The sequence below is a fragment of the Argiope bruennichi genome, chromosome 4 (genome assembly GCF_947563725.1).
Source record: "Argiope bruennichi chromosome 4, qqArgBrue1.1, whole genome shotgun sequence".
NCBI lineage: Eukaryota > Metazoa > Arthropoda > Arachnida > Araneae > Araneidae > Argiope > Argiope bruennichi.
Genome location: NC_079154.1, coordinates 18,037,344 through 18,053,019, shown reverse-complemented (window position 1 = coordinate 18,053,019; position 15,676 = coordinate 18,037,344). Strand labels below are relative to the sequence as shown.

The window sequence follows — 15,676 nt, the reverse complement described above, 5'->3', positions numbered from 1 at the left end:
TCGATGTAGATAGCTTCAAGAAATCTGACAAATATATCTGATGACTTAACTTTTTTCATCGCAAACAACGTTTTTTTTTTATTCCTTTCTTTGTAGCTATATCACATTCCTCATTAGAATCTCATTAGAAGAGTGACGAATTGTTTCCGAATTTCATTCTTTTTTTGTTTTTTCTTTCTCAATTGTCTTTTATAAAGTATAAAATTGCCATTTGCTTCCCTGTACTGTAAGCTCCTGTAATAGCAATTTGCTTGCGCATTTTTGAAAGAAACTGACTGTCTGTCCTTTTATTTTGACAATTCCTCACGCCACTGAAATCATTATTATCAACTTCTAAAGCAAAATCGATTTCTATTACATATATGACTTGATTTATTTCTGGGATTACTTCTTCATCATTTTTTGAAATAGAATAGGCAAGTTTTATTTTTATTTTTGAATTTTGCATTAGTATTCCGTTCTAAAATGAGGGGCATCAGAAACAGAAGAGGAAAGAAAATTAGAAATCGAGTTACTTAGAGTTCGCATTAGTCTAGACAGTGTATGTCGAGATATTACTTTGCTTTCATAGCCGCAGATCAATGAAGAAACATCCAAGTTCTAGTTAGTATTAACCGTTTGCACTCGAATGTCTTCTCTCAGTCTCCATTCAAGATGGTGCATCATTTTGACATTTTATTTATTAATTTATTAATTTTAATTTTAAAAATAACTGTAGAATGTTAAAACGATGTAAATTCATTTTTCAAGGAAACTCCACTTAAAACAGTTACATGTATTTATTTTTTGGTGTAATGAACAGATCCATGTATTAAGTGAATAATTATGCATCGAATTATCTTTCCGAGTGTTAAGAGTTTAAAAAAAAACGAAACCACTTGTTTAATATTGCTTTAAATTGAAACATTAACAAAAACATTCACAGAAGAATACTTAAAAATTTCTATCAATAGGGCAAAAAAAAAAAAAAAAATAATCGAAAATTGGGGGGAAAGGCAGCTTCCCCCCCCCCCCTATTATACTATTTCCTCTTTTTGTCATTGTTTCGTCAATTTCTCAAATGCTTCTTGTGATGCAAATTGGTTTTATGAATTAAAAAAATAAAACTTGAAATTGCGAAAGAATAACAGAAAAAGTACAATGTGTATTTTTCAAAAAAAAAAAAAAAAATGTTCATAATTTTGGTTCCCAGCCAGTTATCGAAAATTTAATTTTGTTGCTCATGTCTAGCAAGTTGAGACTCTAAAATGGAATATTAGCCCATAGAATAAAATACTTCCAAAATATCAATAATTTATGATTGAAACTGGAACCGAGTATAAAATGTTGTTGATGAAGTAGAATACTTTATTTCCTGTCTGTCTTAACATCTAGCAATGGATTTGTTATTATTCAAGATATTAAAATGATCTTTTCCTTTAGACCACGCCTTCACCCAGTACTTTGCGTTACAAGCACCACATGCACCACAGGTTTCTTATGGAAAGTACCGATGATGCAGCTTCCCACACCAATTCAACGGACAGTGGCCTTGGCAGCTTGAGAAGTAGCACTCATTGCACTTGTCATGAGCGACAGTCGCCCAACAGTACTGTGTCTTCTAGTCAATCCCCCTCTCAGTGCACATGTCGGTGCTGCAGTTGCGCTCAACATGTGCCAACCAAATCCCAAGAAAATTCGCCCAAATTGTTCAAGAGCAGCAGCTGCTCTACTCTTCCGAGTGTCTTATCCCATCAGAGCAGACCGCAGCTCACTCAATTCCCTCCAAGAACTTCTCTTAGAAAGATGGTATCTCATCAGGGAGAAGAGAGGTCTAAGACTCCTCTTCAAAAGACATCGAGCTGTTCCAACCTGTTAGACAGGACATCCAATACTTTTCAAGTGGCTAATGTCCCAGTCTATAATGACAACATGGTGCAGGTGTATGCCAGAATCGCATCGGTCATTCCGGATGACTTCAAAACTGCCACAAGTTCACAAGGCGGGCGTCGAGCAAAAACGTTGGGTAGATTGAGATATGCTACAGACAATGTTCATGATGCCCTTCTAAGACAATCCAGTAAGGAATCTCCGCGGGTAGTGGGAAGGAAAACCTCCAATGTACAGTACAGTACAATCTCAGCAATAACTCCAGAAACCTCCACATGTCTTATAACATTCAAGCCACAAACACCAAAAAGCGTAGATACAGTGAATGACGATGTAACAAGTAGACCTGCATCATCCACTGAAATCTATAGTCAGATCGCTGACAACAGTGTCAGAGAATCATCAGAGCAGAAATCAATTCGCGAAAATCGAACTAATTCCAGTCAAAGACCAAAGAGTGCGGGGATTGTTATGTCGAATTGTGGTCCGAATCCTGTCTACCTCAAGTCGGCTTTAAAGAAACCGACACAATCAGCAATGGTTCATGGTAAGTTTTATTGTTGTTATTTTAAGAATACATATTAAAAATAATGATTTATCTTTTCTATGATTACGAAATTTCAAACAGTATTTTGCTTAAACCACCTGTGGTAGAAGGAAGTGACATGCATGTCAAGATGCCTTTGTCATAGAATCGACAATGTGCTGACTACACATGTCAGCAGGCATTTGTCATAAAAGTTTAGATGAGATTGTTTACTGTAACATAGTCTACAAGAGCACAGTCTTAGATCGAAATTTTATTCATTTAGAAGATATAAATCTTTTCCAGATTTCTATAAGATATTGAATACTTTATGTGGCCTCACTACGAATTACTGAGCACCTTTGAATTTCTTGCCACTACATTATATAAAATGCTTTAAAAGCATATACATATATTTAAAAGCAATTCAATTTGGGTTAGAGCTATTAAGACATTATTTAATTATCATTTTTTGCATTATACGTATTGAAATTATGAAAATTCTGACACGATTTCCCAAGGAGGTGGCTCAAATGTGTATTCCAAACAACAGAATTAGAACAATTCCCGGCACATACAATACAGAAACAAATAGAGAAAATGCACGCCTCCCCCCCTTATTCTAAACTGATAATAGTAATGATTAAACTATGTAGATTAAAAAAAGAATATATATATATATGCTATTATTTTGTAGCTTTATTTGTTGTTCTACATTTAACCAGAAGGATATTTTGTCGGAAAGAAAAAATAGAAGTATTTTATGAAATATTATATTTATTAAAGCTAGTAAAATTTGTTGCTATAGTTAATGAAAATATGTTTTAAATTTAAAGTGTTCAACTTTTTGAAATTAAATTTAGGATGAGGATTTGTGGATTTTATTGGCACAAGAGCCATGATTTTGGCTATGCTGCGCCAAACTGTATTTTTCAGAATTAAAATATAAAATTTCAATTATAAAAACAATATGAAAACTTTTGAGAGAGATGAAGAAAACTTAAATATGTGGATAAAAACCTATTGATTTCAAAAATGCAAAAATTTGAACATGTGGTGTCTTACCAAGTAAGAAAGGTAATGGAGTGTTCGTATTTTGAAAGAAGTGCAAACGTTGAGCATTGAAATTTGGACATTCTGACAATATATGTTGGACAGACATTTGACGGTCACACTGGGAACATAGAGGTGGTTGTTCACCTAGTAACAAGTGGCGATGGGTGAATCTCGTATGTCCAATACGTAAACGGGTTAATACTGTGTCTGCTTTTCGATTAGGTAATGATGGCCACGGTTGTACATGAGGTTTAATAGTATGTAGTTTATTGTTAGTTTCAAGGTCCCATTGAGCTTGCCATTTGGAATAAAGAAGCCTTTCCATTTTAGGATAAAAAAAATGGAAAGGGCTAAAAAGAAAAATTTTTACATGCCTTATATTTGGATATTCTATTGGAATTTTTCTTCATGTAACTTACAAGAGTTATAGGAAAGTGAACGTATTAAAAATGTTACAATAATTATCTTGTTTTTGCTATATTGGTTTGTTTGTTTTACACTAAGATTTGTTTTTTCTCTATGCAGAGAATGGTCTTGGCCTTTTTTTTTTTTTTTTTGCTTGACTTCGTAAGATTGTTTTTAATGTTTCGTTCTAATTTTTTTTTTACTTTGATTAATTCTTTGATGTGACTCATTGTTATTTTTAAAAAAACTTCCCAGGATTTTATAAAAATTTATAATTTCATTTATTATCTTTATTAAACCTGGATATCGAAGTCCAGGACTGTTAAATCTGAAATTTTATATTCATCCAAATCTGCAGATTAAAAACCAAAATTTTCTTCTTTAATCTCTGAAAATGCATTTACTTATTTATATAATTTATTTTATAAAAACTCTAAATTATGGAATAAATGACTGCAAAATTATCTGAAGGATTTTTTAGTTATTTAAATATTAACATTTTTTTTTTCTTTCAATAATTGCTGAGAACTCGATGCTTTCAGAAAAACACATTTTCACAAATAAAATTAATTCTTTTAAATTCTCTTAGGTTGATTGTTTCAGGCTGTGAATTTTAATTTTTTGAATTTTTTCTTTCAGACATGTCGAATCTGGAGTCGGAGGTGGTGAGCAAGCCATCTGAAGTTGAATATGCCGTGGTGGACAAATCCAAGAAAAACCGTTTCACCAGTTTGCCGGCGCTCAATGGCATAACCCCAACTGCCGCTGAATCGGAAGAAAAGGACCCACCAGTGCCTCCCAAAAAGATGCTCCACAAGAGGTATCTGGCAGCTTTTCAGCATTTGTACCTGCCTAATATTAAATAGAATTTAGTTAGAAATATCTTGTTTAATGAGTCATTTGCATATTTCTATAATTCTAATCCTCCTATCTTAAGGCAATACAAATCTTGGCATCACTTTTCCCTTTTAAAATTTTAATACCAAATATATTTCTACCAATTTTGAATTCAAACTCCAATCAGACGTCTTAAATGGGATATTTTGATAAATCGAAATAGCAAAACGCTAAATTGCTGATGGCTTTTTAAGAATTTGATTTCTGAATCTCTCTCTCTCTCTTCTCTCTCTCTCATTACATTTTTTGTGTTAACATTTTCTAAATAATATACAATAATAAGATTGTATATTATTATATATTGTATTAAATCATGAAGTAATATAATATATTGTAAATTAAATGAAGATATTAAATGAAAATACATTTATTAGAAGAAATCGCAAAATTTAATATTTATTAAAATATCTTCAAAAAATGTCAAGTGCTCTTAAAGTCCCGGAAAAGTTAGTCACATCGCGGGAAAATAGCACATTAGTTAAAGTACATCGCAGAAAATAGCATGGAAGTATGCGAAACGGTAAACATTTTTTTCTAAAAAATTTTCTCCTTTTTTTACGAATTGTTTATCAAAAATCGATGTTTTAAATCACCCTGATAAGAAAAATCATTTTTCGGGATTATGTCTGCCTGTCCATGTGCGTGAAACCCGACAATTCTAAAACGCAAGCAGCGAGTAGAATGAAATTAAGTATGTGGTCTTTTTTTAGGTTCGTAGATCCCTGTGAATTCTTGAACGAAATCTATCAAATCAAACTCTGTTCTATAATTCAAAAACGCAGCGAATTAAATCTGCAGCAATTTGGTTATAGCTAGGACCGAACTCGCAACGTGTGAATTCGTAGCCGAGTAACATGACCACTAGACAAAAGTGATCGCTCATGTCCAGGAGCTGTTATCTGGCTGATAAAGCTTCACCACAAATCGACACATTTTATCACCAAAATTATAGACCTGTATCAGTTTTTGAACAAATTTTATGATTGGGTTGAATCTTTGTTGATGTCTCTTTGTGTATATGTGCAAACGACAGCTCAGAAACACGAAAAGCTTAGAAAAAAAAATCAATTTAAATGTGCTTTTGGCCCAAAAGCTGTAGGTATATCCAATTGTTGGATTGAAACTTCCAGTGTGTAAGAGATACAGGTATAATTTTCTTCTCTCTTTGACGAAGCGAAACATAAAACATTCCTTATTATGTAAATTTAATGTCAAGGCGAATAACAACACTTATAACTATTTTTGAAATCTAATACTATTCTTCTGGTTCAAAACTGTGATGTGCTCACATTTCGATAATTTAATATCCAAATATAATTTATAGTGTTCAAGAAAACTGTTTAGTTGTGAAGAGCTCACAGTTTGATTTTAGAATCCTATTTTACAAAAAAGGAGAAATTTAAAGAAGAATAAGCAGTCACAATTCAGCATCGTAACTGGCAACATGAAGTTAGATTTCTCTGTAAGGTCTTTTAAATTGACGAATTGTTTATAAAAACTTGTTATTGTTATGTACTATATGATTTAGATTGAATAATCATTTCTTCAAGTTTACTGACAAATCTTGAAATCATTTTTTTTTTTCAATAAACATGATTGTGAGTAAAAAAAATGTTTGATCTTCGACATAAAATTTAGAAAAAATTGAGTGGGTTCTTTTTACTTCATTACTGATGTAAGATAAATACAGGGTGTTCATTAATTATTTTCGGGGTTTCCATACCTCATAACTTTCGAATAAAAAATATTACGCAAAAACCGATTACGTATTCGAAAATTACAACTCAAAGAATTTTATTAATGATAATAAAGTGTAAAACTTGCACAATTTACACTTTGTAGGCATTCAGCTGAAGGCGATTATGTATTCGTAAATTGCAACTCAAAGAATTATGTATTCGTAAATTGCAACTCAAAGAATTATGTATTCGTAAATTGCAACTCAAAGAATTATGTATTCGTAAATTGCAACTCAAAGAATTATGTATTCGTAAATTGCAACTCAAAGAATTATGTATTCGTAAATTGCAACTCAAAGAATTATGTATTCGTAAATTGCAACTCAAAGAATTATGTATTCGTAAATTGCAACTCAAAGAATTATGTATTCGTAAATTGCAACTCATAAATTGCAACTCAAAGAATTATGTATTCGTAAAGTGCAACTCAAAGAATTATGTATTCGTAAAGTGCAACTCAAAGAATTATGTATTCGTAAAGTACAACTCAAAGAATCGCCTTCAGCTGAATGCCTACAAAGTGCAAATTGTGCAAGTTTTACACTTTAATATCATTAATAAAATTCTTTGAGTTGTAATTTACGAATACGTAATCGGTTTTTGCGTAATAATTTTTATTCGAAAGTTTTGAGGTACGGAAACCCCGACAATAATTAATGAACACCCTGTATAATCTAATCGAATAAAATATAGAATTGTATTATAAATTTTACAAAATTTGACACTAAAGAAGTTAAATATCAATTTACTGATTGTCTTTCCTTCCTATTAGTAATACATAAATGCTTTATTACTGTTTACTTAAATAAATATTAATACGACAGTTATCTTATTATATTAATGATTATTTGATTTGCAATAAAAACATTGTTTTTAATCAGCTGAGCTAGACGAACTTATCTATCACATGAGCTTTTCTTTTTCTACTTCAAATGGGGATAAATAAATGTGCGGTTTCATCAAATGGCGCAAAATTAAAAAAATAATAATAATAAACACATTTTTGTTATCTACCCATTGTGTGCTTGATTTCTGCGAATTGTCACTTCTGTTTGTAACGCACAAGATAATTTGACCAGTTTTGTTTCTGAAAAATGATTTGTTATTGGTTATCGACTGTTACAGTTTCAGTTCGCAAGATTGCCATTAATTTATAGACCTCGCGAATTATTTTGATTCATAATTTGAGTGATATTTGTGTTCATAATGACACCATCCAGGTTTGTTGCTCGAAATTTATACATTTTTATTTATCCTAGAATATTTTCTCTTGTATGTGTCTTTTTTTTTTATTGAATGTTTATTACGTGTCAGAAAATAACTTTTATATTTTCTATTTAAAAGTATTTTGAGTGCAAACGTATTATATTTATTTTAATTTCTTACTTCTCAAAGAATTTTAATCATATTATTTGAAAACTTTTAATTTCAGATTATTTCTATTGAAAAACTTTAGAAAAAAATTATAGAAATACTAATATTTCTATAATTTTTTTGTGTGTATTGATTGTATTTAATTGTGTATTTTTATACAATCATTTTTAATCATAAGTTGAATTTTGGGAATATTTAAAAATCTTGCCTTGAAGATGTTATCTTTTTAACTTTTATATCTTTCTTTGAAGCAGTTTATTATAAGATAAAAACATTTAAAAGAAGGGTTCCCTTTACATTTTTGTATCATTTCCTTCTAAAGGAAATAGAAATTTGAAGTTCTAATGAAGGTAATAATTTTTTAAAACTGTGAATAGAAAAGTCTGCCATATTTTTTGTGATGAATATATTATTGATGAATTGACAAATGTTCTCATTCAGTGTGAAATGAGATGAATTTGATGGAGTATTACACGCGCATGTTTAGTTTATATTTTCCTTCTTTTATCCCGTTGTTCACCTGTGAATCGTCCGTTATTCACACCTATTTTCTAAGTAGATATTCTGTTTTTTGCTACTATTAAGAGATAGTAAAATAGTAAGCACCTTATTAGATAGCGGTCCGAATGATTCATGGTACCGAATATGTTATAGATCACACATGCTGTTGATGCCAGAGAAGTAAAACTCTTTCTTGGTTTAGTAGTACGATAGCTAATAGTAGTGGTGTTGTGACAAGGGGGTGGGAAAGGATATGAAAGTTCCAGTACTGTCTTAGGTGGGATCATGGCGGGGACTATATTGTGTTTGTCACTTTTTAAGGTAGGTGACTATGCTAAAAAGGAATCTTTTGCAAAATTTTGAATTTTGAATTTACAGTTCTTAAGTTTAAACAGGTTGCTTTATAATGTCGTTTGAATTTTGCTTTTAAATATTTTTTGGAAAATGACATAGAGTTTTTATATATATTTACATACGTTTTTATTACATCTTTGGTTGCTAGTTTCTTAAATTCTAATCTTTAATAGATTTTTTTTACAAAAAAAAAAAAAAAAAAAAAAAACTTTACAAATTAAAATATAATGCTTATTTTTTTTGTTCAAATTTGGTAAAATTATTTCTCATTATGTTCTGCAGTTCCTGAACTAGAGAATAAGTAATCCATTCATTTAGAACTATTTTATAGTTTTAATATTTTACAATTTCACTAAAAATTTTTGAAAATTCGTGTTTATTAGTCGAATTTCAATATTTAAAAACTGGTTAGAAAAGCAACTTATTTTTTTAGTCAGGAACTCTATAATATATTTCTTAAACTATTTCCAAAATGTAAAATCAATCATTGGATCACCTCCAAACATACTTCATTTAGCTAAAAACATACTTCATATACAAATATACTTCATTTAGCCCTTTTTTCCAATCTTTTATCTCTAAACTTTTATCTCTTAATTGGTATGCTTTAGTTCCATAGATGTATTTTCAATCTTTTTTTTATGCGAAAAATTCAAAAATATAATTATTTTGGATCATTTTTTTAAAGAATTCATCGTGAACATGGTCACATAGTAGAGATTATTTTTAATGAAAAATATCTTGTAATTTTAAGATGAACATATTAGATAATTAATTAATTGTATATTAGACTTGTAATTTTTAGATTTACATTAGAATAACTAGGAGAAGGGGAGATGAAAAACATCCTATGCCCTGATTCCAATTAAGTAAATCAAAAATCAATTGCAGTAATTATAATATTTGCAAAAAAAAATATTAAAATGAAGCTTCTTTCTTTCCAGTGACTTTTCTTTGTACCGGAGCCGGTCCTCGTCCCCCAAGAAAGGCCTCCTAGAGCGTATGCATGCCTTGACCAAGACAGCCAGGAGCGCCCTGCAGAAGGCCTTCTCCACGGAGCGCATCTACCGGCCGGAGCGCGAAGAGCGCATGGAGGCCAAGGGCCTGCAGAGGTCAAGGTCTTTCATCAAGGGTCTCACCGGAAGTTTCCGGAAGAAGAAGAGGAAGACCAGACCACCCATGGCGGAAGTCGTGGCACAGGCAAGGTAAGGGAAAAAAGATGAATGGTCTTTTCTTTTTCGCGTGCTTTTGGAAGAAAGAGTGCTCGATTTTTCTTGACTTTGGTAATGAGGTTCGCCACAGGCATCAGCTCCTAGGAGTGTGTAAGATCGCGGCCAATCTAAATGTTATTTATTTGTTAGGAGAGGAATCTTGTTTGTTTCGAATCGTACATAGGATTTTTTTTAATCCGGAAAAATTCAATTGAATGTTTATTTTTACTGTTAGGAAATGATTAAAGGTGAAAGTTTTTATAAATCTTTTACCTAACGAATTCTTTTCGGTTGTTAAGTATTTTCACTATCTCGTTTTCGTTACAAAAAATTTTTTTCGTTAACCTTTGCGTGTATACTCGAAAATAAAATAAACTACATAACTGAATTTATTAATAAGTAAGATAATTATGAAGAATAAAAGAAATGAAATCATTAACGATCATGTGAATCGTACCATAAATCGTACCATGTGAACATGGACTAAATGTTCGCTTGAAGGTGTGAACAGACTTTATCTACTTTGTGTACTTGGTAATCTAAACATTGATGTGATACAGAAATTTGATGAATGTTGTGTCGACTCAATAGTCGCTATTATTTTAATTTAAAATGAGATGGTCTCTCGTAATATAGCCCACTCGTAGTTTCAAAATGGAATATTCGTATAACAAAGAACATTCTGAAATAATTTTAATTTTATTCACTCTCTGTATCGATGATAAAAAATATTTATTCAAATATTATATTTAGAGAAGCATTTGTAAAGAAATAAAATGAATTATGTTAGGCGAAGTAAAGTAAATTATAGTAAAAAAAAAAAAAAAAAAAAACTTTGGTCTGTATACAGTCAATATTGTTGTTGCTTATTATAACATAAATGCCTTTCTATAATTCATTTGGAAAAATCTTATCTGAAGATCGGAAGATAATGGGTTAAGGCCCTATTCCCCAAAAGTTTTTTACATATACGAGTCAGATGTAGGTACAATCCACCATCGTGCATTATAAAACGCCCTTTGTTTAAAACCACAAAATCACAAAGCGCTCAAAGAAAACTCACTGGAGATCAACACTCCAAAGAAAAAATTCATTCGACTATTACCTCTCGTGTATGTACCTCCGCGTTTATAGTTTTCGTAGTAACGCATCGGAATATCTTGAAGGATCGCTTATCTAAATTCATAAAGTTATTGGTAAAGATATTGGCCGTAAAGCTTTTCTTTAATGCCCAGAAAAGCAATATTATAGATTCTTAACAGTATACTTTGAAAAAAAAACACACAATAGAAATCAAAAAGAACGATATTCTGTAAAGAAAATAGTGAATTTTAGCTATTCTTTTGCGGAACTTGTCAAATGCAATATAGCATAATTAGATGAATAATTGATATTCCAATGTATTATGAAAAATTATGATTTGTTATATAATGGTTTTGATAATTGAATTAGCATATATTTAATTATAATATTTTATTATTTACCGGCTCCTTTTTTGTGCAGATTTATTCACTCGGCATCTAGATAAATTAAAATCTTTTTAATCAATGATAGAAAAGCTCAGTAACAATGTATTCGTTCTTTCGCTTGGTTTTTACTAAAGCTTTCAACTCAAAAAGCTCTGCCTTTTCTGCACGGGTTAATTCACCGGAGAAATATAGTATGTGACTTTTTTTAATTAGATGTAGATAGCTGTTAAATTACCGGCATTACAGCTTTAGCTAAAGTTAACCTTTCTACGAGCATCCCAGAAATGGGAATATGGAGTAATAAAAAATAAAATATTTATCAGCATTTATACTTTCAAAAATCTTTAAATTCCACGAAAGCCTTGCTTCCTGGAGAAGTAGGAAAGGATTCATTCGATTTATTTCGCTGTTGCAATTTTTCACCGAAATAGAAAATTGTCGAGAGAGAAGTGAGTAAAATGTTGCTTCCAGCTTTTGAATGTGGAAATTTATTTCAGTTCGAACCCTGAATGGGATGAACATCCTTTGGACCCAAATTCTCCCATCCACGTACGTGGCCAGCTGTTGCAGCTGAATTTGGATGGATCCCAAGTGGTTGAACTAACCAAACCTCCCAGCAAACCTTACGGGTTCTTCGTTGCCAGAGGTCGAGTCAGAAACTCAAAAGGTAAGTATGACTTTAAATTTTTTTTCTTTAGAATTCATTCTTAAGTAGATTCGTTTTAGGAAGTTTACTATTTTTTTTATCAATATTACTCGATTTTATAGTTACTTGAATATAAACAAGTACGTTTATTTACTTCTATATATACTTTTTTCAATATTTCAATCATGGCACGACTTCTAGACATTTTCTGGATAGTTTCACCAATCCTGTTACGTAAGCATGTTGCCCCGCCTCTCACTTGTAACGCCCTCTAGCGGTATAAATGTAAAAAACCATCAGTCTTTGTAACATCATCGACGTAGCAGCACGCCAAAAGGCAAGGCTCAAACAAACTCCCGAAAGCGGAGAAACAATAAAATCTTTAAAATACAAAGAAGGTCCGTCATCATTATCGACCACAGAATGGAGAGGTTCGATAATGATGACGGACCTTTTTTGTATTTTAAAGATTTTATTGTTTCTCCGCTTTCGGGAGTTTGTTTGAGCCTTGCCTTTTGGCGTGCTGCTACGTCGATGATGTTTCAAAGACTGATGGTTTTTTACATATACCGCTAGAGGGCGTTACAAGTGAGAGGCGGGGCAACATGCTTACGTAACAAATCCTACTCCACTGCACCCAAATAAGCATCCCTCTTTCCAAAAATTTATATATATTTAATTAGGGGGCTTTATCCCCTGATTAGCTTCGCTCGCCAATCCCGATGTTGTCCGATACTGTATGATGAATAATGTTGGTTAGTTCCAGTTAGCTCGTTTTTAAACGCCACTAGTTATTTATTCAATGCCTTAATCTTTTCTTGATGAATGCATAACATTTTCGCATCGGCCTACTACTGATTCAAAACTCAAAACGACACAATGAGGCCATAGAAAATTGGCCTAACCTAATGGCCATTATATACCTACCTAATGGCCATTATATACCTACCTAATGGCCATTATATACCTAAATAACGATTCTATATTTTTTACGTTTTGTCGCCAACGGCACAGTTTCACGACCAGCTTTCATTTTCAAATTGTCAGATTCCCGCTCTGTTTTTCTTCACATTTTTTTTTTCTTCGTCCGATATCGTTGGACGGCCCATTACTTTAAAGAACAATGCAAGATTGACACGTGTATTTCTTGGGTATTCAGACGACTGCTAGACGGGAGACGAAAATTCCAAAAAGATAAATAAACCTGAAAGCTGTTCATTAGTGTTGCCACAAACGGTGTGTCTAAAAGCAGAATTACCAAATAATGTTTTCAATTCATTTTCTGTTAATCGAATCTTTATTTTTTCTATGGGTCGGAATAGGCTGGGTGGTAGATCGTTGGATTCGTGTCCCTTGGGTTGCGAGTTCAAACCCCACCGGCCGAAGACTCTCCATGTGTGTGGTGGCTGGCGCACTTATAAATCTGTCGTGGTCACAAAATCCTCCATGTTGAGAGTAATACCACTGGCGGTACTGGATCAGGGGTGATCGTTCTCTGATTCAGGTCTAAATTATGATTTGTGGATCAGTTAATGAAATGCATGAATGAAGTCAGCACCGTAAAAAGGGTTGTGACGTGTCTGTAGCTAAGTCGTACTCTTGGCCCTTGATGGTGCTACTGAAAAAGCAAGAGACGCTTTCTTGGCTTAAAATCACTGACTTCTAAAGTCAGTGGGCTTGTCTATGATAAGTGCCATTAGAAACAACAACTTTTTCTTTTTTAGCATCATTTAGCCATCAAGTGCAATATAAATACTTGCTATGACGTAATATTTTTTATTAGATATTTCAAACAATACTGGTGTAAACAAGCCTCAAATGTCATGTTTCAAGTGACTCGCTATCTACCAATCACAAAGTGAATAAACCGTAATGTTTACATAATTTTTTTGTGTAGTAAAGTGCAGTCTGGAAAAAGTCTGCAGTCTTTTTTTTTCTTTTTTCTTTTTTTTTTCCCAGAATTTTTTGACTTAAAAAAAAAAACATCCTACGGCTTCGCTAGCAGCGGGAGCGGGAACCTAGTAGTTTCGCTAGCACATTGGACATAACATAAGGACTGTGCGGATAACAGGAACAGTACATAATCAATTGAAAAGAAAGAATGTACCGAACATACACATTTAGATTCAATCAAACCATTTTCCATACGAAATTTCAAACAAGCATCCTCTCCTAACTTCATCAACTTGTAAAAAAATATATATATTCTACTCGCCTTTTATCCATTCTGCAGGTTCGAAATACTGTTTTCCACCCCATTCACCCGACATCCTTCTTGCGCAATTGCCGACATAACAAATTATCAAGGAAACCAACCGTTAGAGCACCAAAAGAATTACAAGAACTGCGAAGAATTCCATTGCAGTTCCATTCTTTTCTTTCATTCCATTCTTTTAAAGTGAGAATGCAGACGACTTCGTAAATTAAGAATTCAGACGATTTTTTAAAGCGCATACTGACAATTAAAAATTGCAAAAGAATAAATATTTTCTGTTCGTATTCACATTAAAAAAAGAAAGAAAGAAGAAAACTTTTAATTATAAGCTTAACTTTCTTTATTTAATAATAAAGAACAAAATTAAAATCTTTAATCGATATTTTTTTTAAATATTTTTTTTTAATTTAACATTTTTTATAATATAGTTGTAGTTTATGTACAATTCAACCATTGCAAAAAGTAGTAAACAAAATAGATTAGGGTTGCTAGAAGAGCGTTCCGATTGGTTGCCATATTGGCGACAAACTCGGGGCACTCTATTCTTCACTTTACCCATATTTCGAATTATATGTATTTCGCATTATATAAATTATCTTTTTCGGTATCTCTATAAATATAACCTTCTTATTTAATGAGGGAACTTACATGGTGCATACTTAATAACGATGTTCGAATGAATATATTTAGTTATGTATTTGTTTTTTATTAAGCTTTTCAATTGCAACTAATGCAATGCATGAATAGTTCAATTTTTAGAACTTGCATACAATATTTACAAAATATTAAATTTTGGAGTGAATATACCATTTTTACTGAATCTATTGTGTAATCCTTGACGAGTTATTTGGCGATTAATCCTTGGCATGCAGTTAATAGTATCCGAAAATCGCATTTTTGTTTTAGACACGTTTTTTCCCAACTGATTAAAACAGAAATATGACACAGAGCTAAAACTGTACACATAAAATCCCGTACCAGTTTTGATGTGTTCAAGTCTTTGAGTTTTGTTTACATGTTTCTGAAAGTACAGACCGATTGATGGTCAAGTCTTTGTAGGATTTGGCTCAAAATTTGATAAGTATCTAGATTATAGATGCTAAATCTGTATAGTGATTTTTATCTATCTAGCTCTCTTCGTTTTTGTAATTGTCGTGTTAATTTATATTCCAACAACCTGGAGACGGACTTCCTCTGAACAATTATTTCTCAAAATTTGAAAGAAATCTAAAAAATTGCTGTAAAGACCGCATATCAAATTTAATCCGTCTGTATCAAAGCGTTTTTGAGTTATCTTTATCACACAGACGAACATTTCTTAAAATTGTGATTTTCGAACTCGGGGCGGGGTCTAGAACGAGATCAGACCAAAATCTCGAATCTGAATTTTTTGACTATTATTATCTTTCTCTAT

General features: G+C 31.9%; 1 protein-coding gene across 2 annotated transcripts in view; it reads left to right on the top strand.

The window, feature by feature from the left end:
* Positions 1-15,676, top strand: part of LOC129965538 (uncharacterized) — a 130,014-nt gene that overhangs the window by 110,170 nt on the left and 4,168 nt on the right. For both annotated transcript variants that reach the window (XM_056079512.1, XM_056079513.1), the window contains 4 exons: positions 1,423-2,416; positions 4,496-4,676; positions 9,666-9,926; positions 11,899-12,068. In XM_056079512.1, coding sequence (XP_055935487.1) covers positions 1,423-2,416; positions 4,496-4,676; positions 9,666-9,926; positions 11,899-12,068 — 1,606 coding nt within the window. The remainder of the gene's footprint in view (positions 1-1,422; positions 2,417-4,495; positions 4,677-9,665; positions 9,927-11,898; positions 12,069-15,676) is intronic.